Raw genomic sequence first — 20971 nt, 5'->3', positions numbered from 1 at the left:
AGGATGGTACGTAGGTGTAGTGTTTCTGGTTGCAACAGCACTGCTGGACTGTATAGCTTTCCAGCAGACTTGGAAATTAGGCGCCAGGGGTTGCACGTCCTTGTTCTGGAAGACCGCGAGTTCCCGCCTAGAGCTGGAGGAGTGTGCAAACTGCATTTTACGCAATGGAGGTGGAAATGGGCTTCTCCAAACAGCTCGCGCTGAAAAGCGACGCAGTGCCAAACGCTGCTCCCCCTGCATGGACTCCACCACCGCAGCGGCGTCTTGAGGTGAGTGATCATATATATTTGAATCACAATTTATGGTTAGGCTAAAGTTAATCCTCTGGGGTCGACAAACGCGCGTTCGCGATGCGGGAGTGTTAAACGTATTGCACCCTTATACATTGTATTACGGTATTGACTACCTGTATAGTTTTATTTGGAGGTATACGGTTTTTTACATGATGACGTTACGCTTTACGTCACATTCTTCTAAGTTGAGAGAACAGCTAACTGATGTTATGTTCAAGTGAAGCTTGCTAAATAAAAATCCTGCTAAAAGGATAAACATCACTGAACAGCGTTTCGTTTGTTTTTCCTGCACGCGAGTGAAGGTGAATGCGCACTCGGATGCTCAACAGGGAGTTAAAACCGCAGTTTGAGCCAGCGGCTCGAATTGATATGGCTCTGGCCCTGTATCCACAGACAATTCACCCTCCTCCACTTCAGGTGAAGGTGGGGGAGAAAGGTTCTCGACTTCAAAAGACCGCTCCGTGGCAAAGCTACTTGCGTCACTCCAGTCACTCTCCATTTTAGAGTCTGACAGCAGCTGTCAATTAATCTGTCACTACGGGTCTCAGGTGCAACCCCCCCGCTAAGCCCCTTCCTCGGTTCGTCCCCTCTATCCCCGCTGGGGTCTGGCCACTTTTCGAGCATTTTTCAAATATTGCTCGTGGGTGGAGTCAGACTCTGAGCAGGGGTTTAGTTACCCTTTAAAGAAAAGTGATTATATATTTTTTCTCTGTGCAATAATGAAGCAAGCGATTTCGGAAGTTGTCCGCAACCACTAATAGAGTTTGTTTTTTATGTTTCTCTTACCATTAAGGTGTGGATTTGTCTTTGGGAAACTGACCAGCAGTTATGTGTCACTTTATCCCGAAGCAGAAATCGAAAGCAACCGGCAATGAAATTATCTATGCGAGAGCGGAAATCTTTACTAATCAAACGCTCAGTTGAACAATGGAGGCATGAAAGCAGAATGCTCCGCCTGTAAATTAGGACAAACTCTTCAAGATCATACATGTGTATTGCTTCTGATGCAGGGATTTTGTGTGTGTGTGTGTTCGCCAGGATTCAAGGAAAAATGCTTTGCCAATATAGATTTATTATTAAGCTTACATATTCAACTGAGGGTGCAACCCAGCAGAACTGGGCCTGCATCTAGCTGGCAGCTGCAATGACATAATGCGACATAATATATCTTACGTATAAATTAATTTATTATCGAATACTAGCTCACCTTTTGCTGCACTATCATGTTCGCGTAGCACACCCACGTGCTCTCTGGCAATGTGACACGTACGAGTCCAAAAGGAATCGTTGCTAATTCTCACGGTCTCTCCACACTTCCTATCCATTTCCTCGTTTTTAACTTTGTTTGATTTATACTTTGCATTTATTTAGGCTATAAGTTTTGCAACTTAACTAAAACAAAATGGAGTTCCATAACATCAGGCCAATTGCTTATTATGCAAATTCCCAAACCGGCATATCACGAAGCACATTCTGGGTTGAGCAAGCGGCACAGAGCGGGATCTTCAAAAAGGCCTCTTCACTCAGGTGGAAGCTCACATGCTTTCTGATATGAACTCACTTTAAAGTAAAACAAATCATTCAAATTAGTCCATAATTAATTATTTGTGCATTTGGAACGACATGAGGATAAGTAAATATTGACAGAATTTTCATATTTGGTTGAACTATTCCTTTAATTTAATTTTATCCTTTTAATTTATCCTTGTTTTACTACGCCTCTGTTCGTGGTGGTAGTTAGATGCATGACGAGACTTTTTATGTCGGGTTGAATCTTTTATCCCTGACCCTGATCCAGTTTGCTTGCTGGCTTCCATGGCTGCAGTTTTTTTGCCTGCGCCTGCAAACTTGTTCAAATCTGGCAACCCAGCGGTGTTGAAATACTATTGGTGAGTGGGCGGGATCACACAGGCCAAAACATAAACAGGATGTCCTGCCTGGAATGGAAACTTCAAAATAGAATATACTGTTTGTAGCATTTTTATCGGAGAATTTTCCTAATTCTCTAATGACATATTATGGTCATTTTATGATTTAGTACAGTAAAAATATTACATATAGCACCTTTAAAAAAAAAAATAGATCTTGAAAATAGTCTGCACTTATTTCACTTAAAATTAAAGTGCTTGTTATAAGAATAGAGTGGGATTTTGTGCAGTGCAGATTAAAATCACCATTTTAATTCAATATTCACTATATCAATGTTGTATCCTCACTTGTATTATTCCTGGATTTGTGAATGTCATAATGATTGTAGTGTTTCAGTTTGCTATATCAGAATGCAACTTTTCCCCCATGAAGCCATAAAAAAGAAGCGTGACTTCTTCATTACTGTGGCAATAAAATAACTCTATTAAGAATGCAGTGCAAGCACTGCCAGTGTACATAGTCCGGAGCATTCAGTCATTCATTAGCGTGAGAGATGCAGTGGATGTGCTTTGTGACAGGTCACTCATAGAGGGATTTACTGAAGACTCAATTTGCCAAGATGCCTTCAGGGAAGACGGTCAAATTCATCCTTAATGAGGTTCTGCAGTTTGCATGTCTCTGCATTCCTGTATTTGTAGTTATGGAGCGCTTTGCTTCACTCATTCGGTCTGTGACGTCGAGCTCCACAGCCTATTGGCTGGTGGTGGCTGCCTCTGTGGCCTATGTGGCATGTGTAACCCTGTTTGTTTGGGTGCCTTTGAAGTACTTCACTCTTAAGACACGACGATTCTCAGAAGTAACTAACTGGTAAGTGCATCTCCATTTACTATGCTGCCACAATTATATAAACCAAGTTACAAAAGTACACTGCAAAAAAATCATTTTCTTACTCTGTTTTTGTCTTGTCAAGTAAAACATTTCTAAAAATCCTTGCAACCAAACTGCGTATGTTAAGACTTTATTCAGAGAATATATCCGGATAATTTTTATTTATTTTTTTTTACCCCACTGACAAATAGTTTTGTCGTTTTAAGCCTACACCTCCATGCATTTTTGTTAGATTAGGGTTAAAACAAGAAAAAACTATTTGATAATGGGGAAAGAAAAATAAATTGAAAAAAAAAGTTACATTTTCTGAAAATCAGTTGTATTATGCAATTTTCTTCTCAACTGGAAGTGTCTAAGCATGAGGATTTAAGAATGTATTTATTTGTTATTGTTTATTTATTGTAATGCAAGGCATATCAAGGAAACATCCTGTTATTTGAAGTAATTCATTGATGCCTTCTTTTGAATAGTAGAATAATTAGTTAATGCAAACACAATTCTTATAAGCTGTCTTTTCTGAAATTGGAAACTCCCAAGTTTTTAGATAAATTTGGTTAGGGTGTAACATTCGCAAAATAATAAAGTGATGATCCGCACTCAGATAATGCAGGAAATTTCTGTTATATGTATAACATACATTTTAAAATTCCCCTTAAAGTTATGTAATAAAAAATAACAGAGTTCGGGTCATCACTTAATTGTATTATGAATGCCAAAATGGATCAACGCACCCAAATAATATAAAAACAGTAATACTATAGAGCACGGTGTAAAAAAAAATTTGTTAGGGTGTAACTTTCACAATGGAAAAACCAAAACCTTATCCCCTTTCCAGGAGACCTGTTACACTTGCATATGTGTTGGTCAGCACCTTACCATGCTTTGCCATCATCATAGCCAGCTCAAAGGTAATACATTGCTCAGTCACATTTTTAAACTACTGCATGAACTTGTATTTGCTGATTAGTTCATTCCATTTTACCCAAGCAGATACACTTTTAAAAATTAAGGTTTTCCTTAATAAGTTCTTTGTGGAACATAGAATATATTCTCCATGGCATCAGGCTCTGAAATTCTTTTGTCCTAATTGGAACCTTTAATTTTTTAAGAGTGTACCTTTTAATGTTATTCACAGTGCATACAGATCAGTGGAATGTTTTAAAAACCTTTATACTGAAAATGTGCATGTATGAGAAACTCTATGGTACTTTCCATGTAATAAATACTAGTGCTTATCATGAAAAAAAACCAGAAACTTTTCATAGACAGATCTCGGAGGTACTCAGTAACTCACTTAAGAACAGGAGATTTGCTATTAACCAAAAATATGGTGTATTATATAGTCTGTGGAATGTCAATGGTTTTGTATTGCAGCCAACTGAAGTCTCAGGTTAAAACCGAGGCCTGTAGGGTTTAGATGTGCATTAACTGTAAATGCATTACTACTGTCATAGTTAGGGAAGGTCTGTTGATGACAGCAAATACCTTTAGAACCTCTGATAGGGGTTGGCACGTGTGTTTTTAAATAATGAAATTAACCTAAATTTTGAGCCTGTTTGTAACTGACATGGTTCCCACAATTGTGCTAAGCCTGGAAATATCTGTAATGTTTTAAAATTGTGTGTTTCAGGTCTGACAAAGTCATGCAAATAAGTAAAGTCTTAAAATGTCATGTAGATGTATAAAGATAAATCTACATAGATGAATCTATTGATAAATCTGCAAAAAAATCTAGTTATGCTCTGCTGTCAAATATTTAATCAGCTCAATGTTGCTCTTGTGTAGACACAGCATGCTCATGATCAAATCGGTCTGATTTATTTGTGAAGTGGTCTGAATCAAGAGGATTTTTAAAACATCTTTATCCAGTAATCACAAACAACTGGAAAGGTCATGGTAAAGTCATGGAAATTCACTGGTCAAAAAGTGTGGAGAAACTTTTAAGAATAGAACATATGCAGTTTGTTTGTGGTGATTTATCCAAAAGCGGTGATTTAACTGCTTTCGTTTTTAGTCTTTCACCTCCGTTTTCTCTTGAGGATGTTAAAAGGCTTTTTTTGCTCCAGACTGTTCTCTCAGCAACCCCCTGGCCTATTTATGGTTATGCAGGTTCAGGTTGATGCTGGCATTTGTTATGACCACTTCACTGAGCTCCCTGTCTCACTGGTCTTGTTCTCCCTCATTTGTGTGGACATAGTAGAGAGAATTCGCCCTCTTCATCTGACAGGACAGGGTAAGTGATGACAGATTATATATTTTGACCAGATAAGTTAAAGACATGTCTGTCTGTCTGTCTATCTATTTCTCTGCCTTTCTGAAGTTGTCTTCTTTTTATCCCCTTTCTTTAAAAGCAAATGGATTAGAGTCAGAATTTGAGATGCCGGGCCCAGCGCTGACTCACTTGGAGCAGGTGACATCAGTGTCTGCACAGCTGCGGGCTAATGGAGGAGACAGTGGCACATCTCTGAGGTCACCGGTCTGGAATGGGTCACCATCGGGTTACTGGGGTGATGCAGATTTGTGCAGCACTTCTCGGGCCAGCAGCGCAGCATATCTTTATTCCTCTCACTCTCACTCTGGTCCTCTGCACTTTCTTTGGATACGAGACCCTCGTCATGACCTCTTTGTAGCCAGCTTCATGTTCTGGTTTGATACTGTGGAAATGGTGAGGGTGGCCGGGACACTTTCTGTCTATTACTCAGGGTGGGTCTTCCCTATATACATACTGGCTTATATGGCTGTTCTGCGTGTGGTAATAACACCCAACAGTCCGTTGCTGGCATCATTAAGTATTTTGTCCCAAGATTTACCATTTCTTGTGGTGCGCATCTGCCTGGTGGTGATCTTTGGTTATGTTACTCCCCTACTGTACATACTAAAGAACATTCTCGCAACCGCATCCTTCGTGTACTTCATCTTTATGACTAAACTAAAGATGCTGAATAGAGGAAGCATGTTCTGAGGACATTGTGGAGTCTGGTTTGTGTGGAAAATGCAGCAGAAGAACGATTAGGGGTACAATATTGATAATGTCCTGTATTTTCATCTGTAAATATGTTTTACTACCATATGAATGTGTATAATTGTTGATTTATATTTTACGGATGGCACAAACATCTGTTTGTTATTGTTTCCAGGTAAAGGTTCTGTCGTTCTGTATTTATTGAGAAATATATTGGCAAATGCTGTTTGTGTTCATATTTTGACTGAGGCTTTTTTGTGTGTTTTTCTATGCATCCAATTTCTGGCTTATGTAGTACATATACTGCAGTTCCATACATCCCCACTGATCTAAAATGTTCCTGCCTAATTTTTATTTCGAACATATATCAACTTCTTGCACATGCATTTGTATTTATTTAAATATTTATTGTTGGATTTCATTTCAACATGTGAGTGTAGCTCACGCAAGGATCATATTGACTTAAGATAATGCAAATTCATCTGACCTGTGTCATGAAAAACGTATTGCTTTTTTGTAAAAGGCTTGATTGTTAATAATTTGATTCTACTCTGACCCATATCATACTACAAAGAGAAGCTTTTCAAAAATCCCCTTGCATCTTATAAATGAAACCTCATATTTCTCATATCTTTTTTTTTTTTTTTTTATTAAAATACATTTTTGAATTAAACAACATCCTCACACAATTTCCTCTCCTGATTTCATTCTATCTAGGAAAACTTTTGACTTCAATACTTAAGTACCATTTAATGTGAATACTTTTTTACTTTCACGCAAGTATGTTTTTAAGTATTTTAGGTATTATTTCTGAGTACTTTTTACATCCCTGACCATAAGATTATCAATTAATTCTTGTGAGACTGCTGTTATCAGACACCCTTGCCACGTAGTGGGCTGTGACAGTGTGTGGTGTGACAAACAGGGACTAAAAACGGTTCAAGGAACTGAAACGAAAAATTTATTAAAATCTTTACAGAACGTAACCGAAAACTGTAACAAAATTGCTCTTAATTGTTCCAGAGATAAAGCAATATTTTTAAATGCTGGTAACCGGTTAATAACTGGTTAATTTTGTTCTGATATTTTTTCCAAAATCAAAGACCAAGGGTTTATTACAGTAAATTTGGGGAATTACACCACTTCCTGTTGCCCAAAAAAGTGAGGCTTCTCTCTTTTTAGAAGAACAGAAGGATGTGCTTTGATTCTGAGGGAAGTTTAAAAACCAATGTTAAAAAATTTAAATCATTTTGCATACAAAATGTGACATTTTATCCAAATGCACCCACACAGTGTGTGTATCCATGCAAGAGAGAGAGAGAGAGAGATTTAAGCTAAAAATGGATTTTAGGCGGCCAAATTAATATTTGAAATTTTGGGGGATATTTTTAATATTAAGAATAGATTTATTTAAAAGATGTTAATTATATAGGCTACTGGATACTACATTTACATTTATGCATTTGGCAGACACTTTTATCCCAAGCGACTTACAGTGCACTTATTACAGGGACAATCCCCCCGGTGGCTGTGGGGATCAAACCAGCGACCTTCTGATTAACAGTTATGCGCTTTAGCCCACTACGCTACCATGTGAAAACTATGACACTATTTTTTTAAATCTGTATTTGTAAGTACTCCAGTAGAAAAATATGGCTGACTTGGTTTTTAGGAATGCTAGTTGGTGCATATTTTCTCCTGTGCACTATTCTCATTTAACCAACGAGGTGTAATTTTCTTCCTTGAGAGTCGGCATTAAAAATGTATCTCTGAGTGTAGATGAATTGTTATCCTCAGAGTGCCTCCTGCAGAATGTAAAATAAAGCTTAATGTTTTCAGCTTAAACTTGACAGTCAGCATGTGAACAGATGCTGCAAGTAAAATTGCATGAGCTCTCTCTCTCACCTCCTCAGCAGGGGACAACAGGGGGAGAGGAGAAAGCAAGGACAGACTTACAGATACAGTATAGAGATAAAGCAGAGGCAGTGGAGTGGACAGATAAAGGCAAATGATAGCAAGAGGGCTGAGAATCGAAGAGAGGAAGAGAAAGTGCTGTAAAGCTGTGTAGCCAGAGGCACATTTGAATTCAGACCATGTTTCTCTTGTGTTACAAGCGCTAGCACACAGTATAGGAACAGGGAGTGAGAAAAACAGAAGTTCACAGCCTCTCCGGTAGCCACAGAAAGGACAGAAGGGGTAACTCTGGTAATGAGTAAAGCCTGTGTCATGATACACAAGAAGAGAGATACTAGAAAGCTTGCAATGGACTGAAGCCACAGGGGAAGGAGGCAGGGAGGAGTCGTGGAGGTAAAGTAACTGCCGAGAAAAGGCACAGTGTCCAGCCTCTGCCTGTGTGGACTGGGAGACAAGGCTGCCCAGACACGGCTCACTTCTGGATTCTGATTGGCCGGAGAGGGCAGGGAGAGGCTGACGCAGAGAAAGTCAGGCAAGAAAATTACATTTACACCGTGCATCAATTTTAAACTCTGAACCTGTGTGTGTGTCTTTGGAAAGAGGGGGGCTTGTCTGGGTAGGGTGCAGGCTGGTGTAAATAAATAAAGAGAGAAACTCATATAAAGAGCACTACAGGGAAGAGTGGAACAAACACACACCTGGAGTCAGCAGACTGTGTGCCCGTTGGTCCTGAGCATCAGGAGGTGTGCAAAGGATGTGAATCATCCAAAGAATGACTGACAGCCTGGCAATTGTGGAGGGATGTTTATTTTTAATATGCTCTGTGAATGCATAGGCATGACCAGAGGATGTGTGAAACAGAGGTAGAGACCTGCTGCATCTCTTATAAGACTGATATGATGGCTGTGCCTTACCGAACGGGATCTAGAGGCTGTGAGTCACAGGAAGAGTGATTTAGCCTCTCTTCTTGGCTGCACCATCATCACGACCCCCTGGATGTTCTCTTGATGTATTGCTGTGGTCTGGGACACTGGCGGAGAGAACAGTCCACCTATGTGAGTAACCTCAGCATGCTTGAACATCATCTTCCACTGTGAGAGTGACTAGACAGGATGCTCTTGAGGGCTATACTTACTGTAAGAGTATAAATATGACCCATGAACAGCGTTTTAGATGTACATTTAAATGTGTGAGATAATGTTATGCAATATAATTGTATGCATACTTCAAGTTTTAATTGAGTGTTTTTCTGTGTGTATTGGCTTTCATATCTGGGAACAGGGGTGAAATTGATGTTATTGATAATATCCAGGTTTTGAACACTTTTTAGTTTTTCTGCTGGGCAATTTCATTCTGGACTTTTATGATTTCAAAATGGCAATCTGTTCCCATTGTAGTATTTAGTGCAGAGATGAAAACTAAGAAAATAATGGCCTTTTACCCCACAATCCACATACAACAGCACGCAACACCCAAGACTAGTTTATATGTTGGTTCATCACTCATTCATAACATATGACTTCGGATCATATATTTCCTTTGGGACCTCACCGCAGAATCTGATGATCTAAAAATACACTCACTGATTTTACAAGCCACGTTTTCACTGCCACCTGGGCTGCAGCATGGAAAGAAAATGAATGAGAGTGTGTGTAAAGAATGGAATGACAAAAGCATCTGAGATAAGAGTCACAGTGTGTGTGCCATGATAAATCCCTTGCCTAAATCTCTCCAGAGCATGCAGAGGGGAAGGAGAGTCTCACAGAACACACTGAGCTCAGAAGCTGTCAGTGCGAACAGGTAGTAAAGAGGCTTATCGTGCCACAGACTTTATGCAGTGTCAGCAAAAGAGCTCATAGTATAAAGAAAATAATTCTAAGATGAAAGTAATGTCTCTTACTTTAATGGTGGTGTCAGATTTTTGCAAAGCCTCAGAAGCACTCCATTGGTATATTCTGCTAGAACACAGTCAGTACAACGACAGAGGAATCCTTCAGAATTAGTCAAACCAATGACTGGCCAAAGATAAAATAGTTTTAGAAGCATTTGCAAGCATGGATAAAGACAGTGAGGGAGCATGGTTAAATACTGATGTGTTAGGATGAACTGAACCCTAACTTTCACATTTTAGGATAATCTGGGTTCAATACAAGTTAAGCTCAGTCAACAGTATTTGTGGCATAATGTTGCTTACAACAAAAATAATATTTTGACTCATCCCTCGAGTGCCAAAAATTGAGGTTATAATGAGGCTCTTACAGGGTCATTCCTACAAATCAGTGCCATTTAAGTCCCCAGTACAAATTATGATATTTATATTGTTTAATATAACCTGATTACAATTGTAATAAGCTTGGTAAAACTAATAAAGACAATTAATAATTCTACACATTACTGTGGTCCTAAAAATCTAATTTTTAATATTTTAAATAATTTTATGATATTTGATATACTAATGTAATTTCCTCATGTCCCCAGAGCTGCATGACAAACATCTGATTTCTAAATGTTGTTCCATGCAATTAAGTGGTATGACATTCTCGCAATAAAATGTATTTCTTTGTGGTAAATGTGTCATTTTAACATTGATAAGATATTTTTGTGTGTGTCCTGATTTATTGTCCACCCTATAATGTCATGATACTGTAACCTTTAATAAAAGATACTGTATATGTTATGAAATGACAACAGCCATTCAGCAAAATCATTTTGAGTTATTTCGAGTGCACAACTCTTTTGTTTTATCGATGTTTTATTTTAATTTAGGATGATATTTATATTGGTCAAGACCCCATATGGAAAGTTTATGATATTTATGGTAACAGAAATAAAATGATCAATGTAGGTTTACATTTATTTTTTCTAAATATAATTAGCAATTTATCCATTAATTGTCCACCACATTATGTTCCACTCTGACCCTGCCCATTTAACTGGATGGATATCTCATGTTGGACATCACAAGTTTTTTAATCATTAAGCTTGACAGGTATGATATAAAATCTTTAACATGTTCCTTTAATAATGAAACATAAAGATACTTACAAAAATGTGTATTACGTTTTTCAAGCTTTAAGGCCAAAATGTCTCTGAATTGTAGGAATGACCCTACTATGAAAGTGAATGGGGCCAATTGTTGAAGGGTCTAAAGGCAGAAATGTGAAGCTTATAATTTCCTCTGAGCTATAAAGTTGTTTAAATTAAAATATTTTAGGTTTGAGGGTTTACAGTGTTACATCGTCATGGAAACAAAGTTGTAAAATTTTATAACTACACAGTAAAAGTTAGTAAGTAATTTTATTACACTAAAATCATGTAAACAAGCATATCGTTTCTGTCTTGTGATTATTTTAATGTTTACATGTCCCATTCACTTCCGTTGTAAGTGCCTCACTGTAACCTTTCTCTTTTTTAAATGTAAAGGAGGGGCAAACTATTTGTGGCGATCAAAATTATGCCACAAATACTTTTGACTGAGCTCAACTTGTGTAAATTGTATTGAACCTGGAATATTCCTTTAAGCCATTGAAGTGCATGGGGAGGTGCGGCCTGTTCCAATTCCCTGCCATGTGTTCTTGGTTTTGTTGTGTGTCTAATCCTCTAACATGGATTATACAGCATGTATTTATGTCCAAAAGACACAATTTAAATTTCATCCAATCTCACATTAGATCTCATGCAAGTTGCTCAAAATAAAAATTTGAACCCACTGTTTTTTAGCCAAAGACTCTCTGACCTGGTGATTTGCCAGGTCTAGAATTAACACTCGGCCAAGCACCAAAATGCGAGTAAATGCGACTTTGGTGAGTAAATAAATAACATTAGCTCAGTCATGACAAGTCTTGGAAATATTTTGCATGTTGATGTAGTTATGACATATTGATAGGAGATTGGTCTTGGTGGGCTAGATCTGCTACGCTGCTGCTGCAGAGCAAGTATGAAAACTTGCTACTGCTAGACAAACTGAGTTGAGCACCCTGAAAAGACCAGCTTGACTACCATGCAGTTCCCATGATGGTCTATGCTGGTTAATGCTGGTTAGTGGTGGTTTGGTGCTGGTCTAGCTGGTGGACCAGCATAGCCCTGCTTTTCACCAGCAAAACCTAGCTAGTGAAGCAAGTTGACCAGCATGGTCTTTCTTATGCAGATGGTTAAGCTTGTTTAAAAGCCTAATGCAGACAACAGCATCCCATGCTGAGGGACCAGGACCCAAAATACTAAGCTGGTGACCAGCAATGGTCTTTTGCAGCAATGCAGCAAGAAAATGTACCATCAGACATTAATCTAGGATGCCTAGAGTATATTTTTCTCCAAAATAACACACATATTGATTATTCTTTCCATTAAGCCACCAAAGAGAAAATATAAGGTAGCCTCAAAAATCCCTGGGGGTTGCACAGTTTTGGGCCGAGAGACAGAGACCATTGCTTTACTGTTTCAACATTGGTTAAACCTTGGTGATTGCATTTGTAGGCCTGTGAACTTGATCAAATGTTAATCTTTAGAGTTTGTCATTTGTTTTTGTTTTGTTTTTTGGGTGTGATTGTTAGATGTGGTTATTGATGTGAAATTGTGAGAAAGAAATGGTTTAATCAGTAATAGTTTTAAGAGCAAATCATTAAATGGAAATCTTTTATTGCATAGCAGCATAATGTGACAAGGTGAAACATTAAACTCTAATGAGATTGGAAAGGCTGGAAAGAGGGACTAGTTTAGCCTTCACTTGAATGTTCTTCCTATACTATGATCTACGCTTGTTTTTTTTGTTTTTTTTTTTTTTGCAGATAGTGAGCCTGAGTGAACTTGAATTATATTCTTTGGCAGATAGTGAGCCTGAGTGAAACTGAATTATATTAAGTGTTTGTCTGGCTATTGGCAGTGGCTAATGGCAGATCACCCCTCTCTGTCATGATCCTGACAGGATACCGGAGACAGGATGGCATCAGATGAAGGACATGCCTCTGTTAATGCCAATTTCTGGCATTCACATACACAGCATTACACAAATGAAAAGGACTATTACGGCATTTTTAAAATCTTTGTTAATGTTAATTTTATGGCTGTCAATTTTAATATATATATATTTTTTTATGTTATGGCAATTAATTAATCAAATTAATCACATCTATCAGTATTTGCTGATGGCAAAATTATATATATATAATTCAAGATAAATACATTAAAGTGGCAGATGAGTAAAGCATTGATTGTACAATTAAAAAGTGGCTTTACAAGTCAATACATTATTTGGTTTATTTCCATATAATTGAACATAAGCCTATCCTGCGTTCCATTCCTGCAAACTTGGAATGTTCGAGTGTCTCACTTGTGGTTTCATCGAACTTCAGCTTTTCAGAATCTCTAGCATAAACGCTGCATTTTTAGGACACTAGACATGAACATTAGGCGTATGTTTACAGGAAGCATGACAAAATTTCGTCATCAGCAGAGTGCTCGAGCACTGAATGCACACAGCCTGATTTTTCTAACCGCACAAGGTGGAAACACTCATTGCTGAGTCGATGCTGTCATGAAGAACTGCCAGAAGAAGATGCAATAGGAGGTCAATAACAGGAGACGAAGGTAGAAATAACCAACAACAACAATGGATGTGCAAGTGAAGAGTGCGTGTGTGAGGAGATCAGTAGATACAGTACTTGCATTTGAATGATGCCAGTCTGAAGGACTATAAAGACATATTTATGGGTCTAAACTCCTTAAGATAAAAAGTTCAGTATCTCATAGAAATTGTAGCATGCATGCACCAACCGCCTTTGTATATACGCACTGAAGTCATATGTCAAACGAAGTACTTTGAAAAGCTAGCGTTTCAATGTAAGCAGATGTTAGTATTTTGCATCAAAATCTGAGTATACTTTGGGCTTATATTGGATAGTTCACCTTTTTTTTACTCTAAATCTTCACTTTCACATCTGAAATTCACATGTGATACCTGTTTAATTTCACTTTCAGATGTGAAAGTGAACGTGGGGATTTAGAGCAAAAAAGGACTTTCTCACCCACACCTATTATATAGCTTCTAAAGATATCGATTTAAACACTGGAGTCATATTGATTATTTTTATGTTTCCTTTATGCAATTTTTGGAGCTACAAATGTCTGATCACCATTCACTTGCATTGTTTGAAGCTATAGATCTGAGATAATTTTCTAAAAATATTTGTTGTGTTCTGTTAAAGAAAGTAAGTTATACACATCTGGGATGGCAAACTGACACCTGATCAAAGACAGTGAGCAAATGATGAGAGAATTACAAATTTTGGATGAACTATCACTTTAAGAGTAGTTTGAAACTTAAAAAAAATGCATTTTGAGACTACTGCATATTTTCTATTCTCTGTACAGCTGTCTTTGATCAGCTGTCAGTTTGTTGACTGTAAAGCAACGCATTGCCTGTACAGCTGGAGCTGTGCTTACTGCCTCCTGCTGGCTGAGACTTGCAAAAAAATGGAGGTGACACTTCAAAGCTTGCATTGCTCCTTTGGTACAAAAACGGCTTCTTAAGGCTCGGGCCGTGGTCAGCCGTGTTGCCTTTCAAAGTATACTCTTTTGACCGTGAGCGCATACAAACTTGTTCGACGCATGCACACTATGACTGCCTGGTGATCCTCTTTTAGTACAGTTAACAGCAGGCGCATGCGGCGACGAAGCACACAGACTGTGCCCGTGACAAAAAGATCTGGGCTCCACAAGGACATTCTGTCCAAATTGTTCTGATAATTACATTTGCGTCACGCATACTGTGCGTGGAGCGATCATTAACGCAGACAACCAAAGTGTACTTTGGCCTTTACAGTGCTGCTATTGTGTTAATTTGCGTGAAAAATATAATTGTTGGTTCATTGTTATTTCATGTTAATTATTGTGTTAACTAATGTTAACATATACAACTTTTTTGTAAAGTGTTAACTTTTTTTAAAACTATATGTAGTGTTAATGTCCCCCAACAGGAATGATTAATGTATTCACATGGCACCTTAGCAACAGCCTTGTGTATTTCATGACCTTTTAAAATGCTGAGCATTTTATTGTTTTATGTGAGGAATCATGTGCAAAACTGATGATGGTTTAACGCCAGCTTGGGGGAACTGTCTTTGAATTGAGGAAATTAATGAAGACACCAGGACAAAGGTATAAGCTTTAGCACTGGTAAACTGACAATTCTGTTGTAACTGTACTTGAAGTCACTTGGCAGTGGCCTAAGCAGCCCAGATTTACAGGCTCTCCCTGAAACATTCCTTTGTCCAAATATCCAATCACAGAGTTGAGAATATTTTGAAAACTGTTACACCCAAATTGCTTCCACTCTTCTGAGAAGTCTTTTCCACTAGATGTTGGATCATGACCATTGGGATTTGTTCATAATCAGACAAATGAGCATCAGTAAGGTCAGTATTGATTTTAGGCAATGGGACCTGGCTAGCAGTCAATGTTACAGTTCATCCCAAAGGTGCTCAGTGTTGTTAATGTGTAAGCTTTATAAGCGAAAGTCAAGTTCTAACACACCAGACTCAATTCTTTATGGACCTCAACTTGGCTTGTGCAGAGAGACATTGTCATGCATGAAAAAAACAAGACACATCCCAAACTTTTGCCACAATGTTGGAAACACAATTATTTAGAATGTCACTGTATGCAGTAGAATTGAGATTTGTCTTCAAAGGAATTAAGGGCCGGAGATAAACATGTTAATAGTTGGTGTCCATATACGTTTTGCCATATAGTGTATTTCTTATGTAGTTAATAAATCCTTTGGATTCAAAGTATCAAAGTTACAGATGAAGGCTGGTGTTAGTTCATAGAATGAAAGGCATAGTGAATATGCATTATGCCGTTTTGCAGTACTCAATGTATTGGTCTTGAGTAGAGGCATAATACAGAGTGTGTTTGAATTGTGCTGTAGGATTATGAGCAATGCTCATCCTGTTTTAGAGAGACATACAATCTGTCTGACAACATTGGGCAGGATGGCCCTGTGCTCCACCTTATTCTTTCTATAATTTTAAATCTCCTCTCGCAGCTGTTGGGTGGGCAGGATTGGCCGCTCATGAGTTCCAGCCTCCAGCACTACAGGGCGGAGCACCATCCAGATGTTACGTTGCATATTCATGCAGTTTTTTAATGCACTGCCAGTCAGAGGGGCCGAAGAGGAAGAAAATGGTAGAGAAAAGACAACATTGTATGTTTTTCATCACGTCCAGGTCATGCATCATCTTTACAAATCATGTAGGTGGTGGCTGATATCCACTGTATAGTTTAATGTGAACTCATGTTTCAAGCTGGAATCATATCAAAGCCTAATCTGAACATCAGGGGGACTAGACACCAGTGCTACTGGGCCAAGGACCTTAGAGGCAACAGAACTCTCAAAAAAGAGATTGACGGCAACAATCACTGGGTCACCTTCTCCTCTTTGCAGAAATGCCCAGGACTCTTAAGAATAAAAATGTCTCTTGGGTGAGTACTTTTTAACCTTAAAGGGTTTAACCTGAGCTACCTCATTTAGTTGAGGTCTACTATTTAATTGTTGATTTTATGTGTGTCTCACTCTACTCACAATGTTATTTCAAGGCACATGGATTTTAATGGGAATCTTTGCTTTAAATGGACTGTAGGTTGTAGAAAGCTCTCTTCAGTCCAACACTATTGTCAGCTGTATTCCGTAGTCTGTGATGCCCAGTTTGTGGTTAGAATGGCATAACAATGTCAAATTTGTTTCAATAAGGGCTGTTTTTTAAGATCCTGAACAAAATAAAGCTGGCAGCATGCCATAGTCTAAAAGATTAGCCAATATGCCGAATTTAATTTAGTTTGAAATTATTAGCAGTGCACAGTGATCTTGCGGAAGTGGCTTGAGGTTGAAAACATGAATACAAAACGCATCTCAGCTGGACTAAAAATTGCTCCATAGTCCCTAAAAACCCTACAAGTTTATTTGTAATACCATATTCAAACAGATGTGCAGGCTAAGAAGTCGGAAACCCTTCCAAATCACTCTTCTGCTTTCATGACCGAACACATTTCAAACAGGCATAATGAGTGACCTGAATGCTGTTAAGAACAAGGATTACTGAGGAAAAAAAGATATAACTCTCACAGAAATGGAATGTAAGCTCTTCTGGAGTATTGTTAGCAGACAATCCAACATTCTAGTTGCAAATGTAATACAAAAAAGAAGCAAAATATTCAAGTTCATATTGGAACAAAGTTAATACTTTATAAAGCTCAACACTGACCTTGGATCGGATCCCTTTACAATTTCTAATGAACTACACATTAAGTCCTAAGGAGCTGTGCAGTCAAAGTTTGTTATCTCCCACTGAAAAGTATTACAGAGCATGGCTTTACACTGCACACACCCTCTGTAAGAGGCTTACAGATTGGCCGTGTGTGTGTGTGTGTGCATGCGTGCGTGAATTTAAAGTATAATCCAGCTGTGTATGCTTTCACATGCATATCAATGCACTTTCATTCTCATGAGTATGAATATATGATGTATGTGTCTACCATTTGTGTAGGAATATTTCTTTAAAATAATATTTAAAAAAAAAAAGAGAGAAAAAAGAATAGAGTCCTTATTTGGGCTGCATTATGTCTAGGCTAATGTAAGCTATATTTAGACAATGTAACAGACATTTTTATGATCAATGATTGCTTCTACAGTAATCCTCTTTTATTATGGGAGACGGGAAATGTCCCCCTGCTAAGACATGTCACCTAATTTAGTAAGTGCATCTGTACTCATGGAACGCAACATATCTCCGCAATGTAAGTGGGTGGTTGACATTTAAGAAAGAACATTAGAGTACAAGGCAAATGTATAGATGCAATGTTCTTATTCATAAAATGGTAAAATATAGATCTTTGAGATCTTTGTCACTTTTCTTAGCTAAACCCTAAAAAGTCCAAAATAGAGTTACAGATCATTTATTCTATATAAGACATTATTTTGACTAATGGTGACATTTATACTGCCATGCAAAAGCAAAATGCACATTAACTACACATTTTGTCAAAACAAACCAAAATCAGGTCTTTTACTCTATGATCTCATTACGATTTCATAATTACATTGTTCATGATTTTTCTGATTATTTACTTTTTATGTTGGTTGTCTCTTACAAGCTTATATAATTTATTAGCAAACAAAAATAAAAATATCCAGGGTACCAGGAATTAAGAATTTAACCAGGATATTTATACAAATTGTATGTTATTTGAAAATTATACACAGGATATGCACAAAATAGTACAATATTTGCAGTCCTGTATTAATGGTTCATCTGGACTACTTTCTCATGTTCCCCTGCAATGTATGGGTTATTCTCTATGAGACATCTATATAGCCTCTGTCTCATGCTGAAAAAAAAAATCGAATAATTTGCCACTTAAAACAGTGTACTGCCACAATACCAAAAAACCTAACAATATATTTAACTACACTATTATGCGTGGACTTTATATAATTTAATTGATTAAAAAATTGATTGTATACTTTTAATATTAAATACTTTAATAAAAAATTGGTCTATTTGCATTTCTTTATTGATTTTATTCATATGAGAACAAAGCAAGCAGGCACACCATTTAAATATGCTGCGCTCAAAATGCATCTCAAAGTGTGCAACTAAAATGTAAGCACTGATTGAAATTCAATTATACTCCACTATGACACTACTTGATAAACAACATCAGCATTTAAGAACGGTTACCACTTTCATCACTTCAGTCATGTGTTGCTTGCATGTCTTGCTGTGATCTTGTGTGCAGAACCAGTGATGACATGATGATTATTTATGAGGTGTGAGAGTCATAGTGTAGCAGTGCCTTGTACATAGATTATTGCCCTAGTCATTTAAGTCTCTATTGCAACGATCATGGCAGTTGTTCAGCTCCCCTTGCCCGGACTCTTATGTAACTATGCTTTAAAGCTGTATCTGTTTCCCTGGGTACCAAAAAGGCAAGCGTCTAGGGATTTATGAGCCCTAATAAACACATCTGTTGTCCCCTGAGTGTCTCACCCAATCAATCAAACATGCACAGGTAATGAATACATACATCAACCTAGATTTGTGGAGTTACATATACTTACAATACTTGCAAAGCAAGTTTACATGAAAACACTAAAAAAATGCACAAAGTAACATGAACCAAAATTATCACTTACTCACACACACACATGATCGCCAATGCACACTTGCAGGTGCACATCTTTAATACTCATCTGATTAGTGTAATATATATGTCATGTAAGATGTAGAGGTCTACGCTCCAGTGGAAATAAGAAGACAAAGCATTTTGCATCAAAATTAATGTGTGTAAGGGTTTATGGATTTACTTCAGAAATTTGCTAAATCTGAACCTTTGGAGATTGGCAGGGCCGTAGCTAGTGGGTGAAAAGTGGTAATGATTCTAGGGGCCAATAGGTCCAAGGGGGGCCCACAACAAATTGTCAACAGTTTTTCTTTTATAGGAAATGGGCCCAGAGCAACATAGAGTCAGGGGGCCCAGAATACCCTGCAACGGCCCTGGGGATGGGGACATCTGGGACGCCCTGAATTAAAAAGACTTTTAATTAAATATAATTATTATTTCTAAAGAGGACTTTTACAATTTCTTGATTTGTATATGGGTCAGGGTTGGGGTTAGAAGTCTATAGTAATTATAATTAGCTTTATTTAGAAATGTGTGTGTACATACTTAACTATAGTTTGGAGACAAATTTTTTCCCAAGAAGTAAGCTACAGTGAGCTTTATTTTATGCAAAAATGTTTCTGTGCAGATTAGGTTTAATGAACTGTAAAAAAAATGGTAACCTGCAATGTTACTTAAAGGAGCAATTTTTTCCAAACCCTTAAAAATGTGTTTTTGATTGCGTAACCAAATGTATTCAAGTTGACTTATGCCGAGTTTACACTACACGACTATAAGCTCGAGTTTCGCTCGCTGACAGTTTTGTGGAGATCGTGGACAAAAGCCTGAAATCGTAGGCACATCAGAGCTTGCGCCCATGAGCGACAAACGCAATGTATGATCTATCAAATACGCAATCGCTGACACTAGAATGTTAAATATCTGGACCTGTCTGCAATTCCAAATCGTGCAATGTGAAATATGTTTGACTCAATACAACCGGGTGGAGACAGAGAAGAGTTGGATAGAAATAGCCAATTCTCTTGGACAGTCAGGTAAGCAAATAGGTAGATGATTTAGTAGGAGGTACTTTTTCATATTGTAACAAATAAAATATATGATTAAAAACATACACATCATATTCTGAAATGCATAACGTATGATAATCATTTGTTTTCCTATCTCGTATCACTTCTCGCGTGTAATCTGTTGTGAAACGTAATTTGGAGTCCAGGCAGTCATCGGGGATTCGTCAATAGTGAAATGTTTTGTAATGTGTTCACCCATATCGCAGAGTCGTCTCATAATTTTAAAACTGACAAGACAGACAGTTGTGTAATATGAATGGTACCATGATCCAACCTCTTTGAAAGTCATGTAGTGTGTAGGAGGCATTAGTGATGTTAAGAAATATTTCTGACTTGAATAAAAACAGTTAATTTAAAAGTTATCACATGATGCACATAAGGTTAACTTTTTGTTTTGTTTTTTCAGCAAAGTGTTTAGGTTATGGGATAAAAAATTTTATTAGTTCAGTCAATGTAAAACAATAGAAGTCAATATAAAGTTGCACCATGACAGAAAAATATGTGTGTAATACAGGTAGGCCTACATCCAAATAAAAAAACTAAATGACTTTTAACACTACAAAAAAAACACATTTCCTTTTCGCGCGCCTTTTAGCAAATCGTTTCCTACCTCTAAGTCGAATCAAATGAAATGAGTGCTTTCCTCGCTAAGTGATGGAACATGAAGAACGTTTGCAACTCGCGCAGGTTTGTAGCTCGTGCGTGGAGCAACAGATGCCACTCTGTGGGATAAGCTCTTCAACAGGGGAGGGGGGTGGCAAACTCCACTAACAGCGGGAGCCGCTCACAGCGCTGAAGTATCC

General features: G+C 37.7%; 1 protein-coding gene across 1 annotated transcript; it reads left to right on the top strand.

Annotated features, from left to right (window-relative positions):
- Positions 1-2735: 2735 nt before the first annotated feature.
- Positions 2736-6687, top strand: tmem236 (transmembrane protein 236). Its single transcript, XM_052128875.1, has 4 exons — positions 2736-3029; positions 3886-3958; positions 5160-5283; positions 5402-6687. Exons 1-4 carry the CDS (start codon positions 2782-2784, stop codon positions 6010-6012), a joined length of 1056 nt encoding a protein of 351 aa, XP_051984835.1. The 5' UTR covers positions 2736-2781; the 3' UTR covers positions 6013-6687.
- Positions 6688-20971: the final 14284 nt, after the last annotated feature.

This window comes from Xyrauchen texanus, chromosome 6 (genome assembly GCF_025860055.1).
Source record: "Xyrauchen texanus isolate HMW12.3.18 chromosome 6, RBS_HiC_50CHRs, whole genome shotgun sequence".
NCBI lineage: Eukaryota > Metazoa > Chordata > Actinopteri > Cypriniformes > Catostomidae > Xyrauchen > Xyrauchen texanus.
Note: the sequence above shows the minus strand (reverse complement) of the source record. Positions and strands in the feature narration are given on the sequence as shown.

What these genes read in the sequence shown, in the direction of transcription:
- tmem236 (XM_052128875.1), top strand. Translation starts at nt 2,782, where the DNA reads ATGCCTTCAGGGAAGACGGTCAAATTCATCCTTAATGAGGTTCTGCAG. An exon ending in TTCTCAGAAGTAACTAACTG is followed by an intron (nt 3,030 to 3,885) that starts GTAAGTGCATCT and finishes TCCCCTTTCCAG; the next exon opens with GAGACCTGTTACACTTGCAT. An exon ending in TCTTCATCTGACAGGACAGG is followed by an intron (nt 5,284 to 5,401) that starts GTAAGTGATGAC and finishes TTTCTTTAAAAG; the next exon opens with CAAATGGATTAGAGTCAGAA.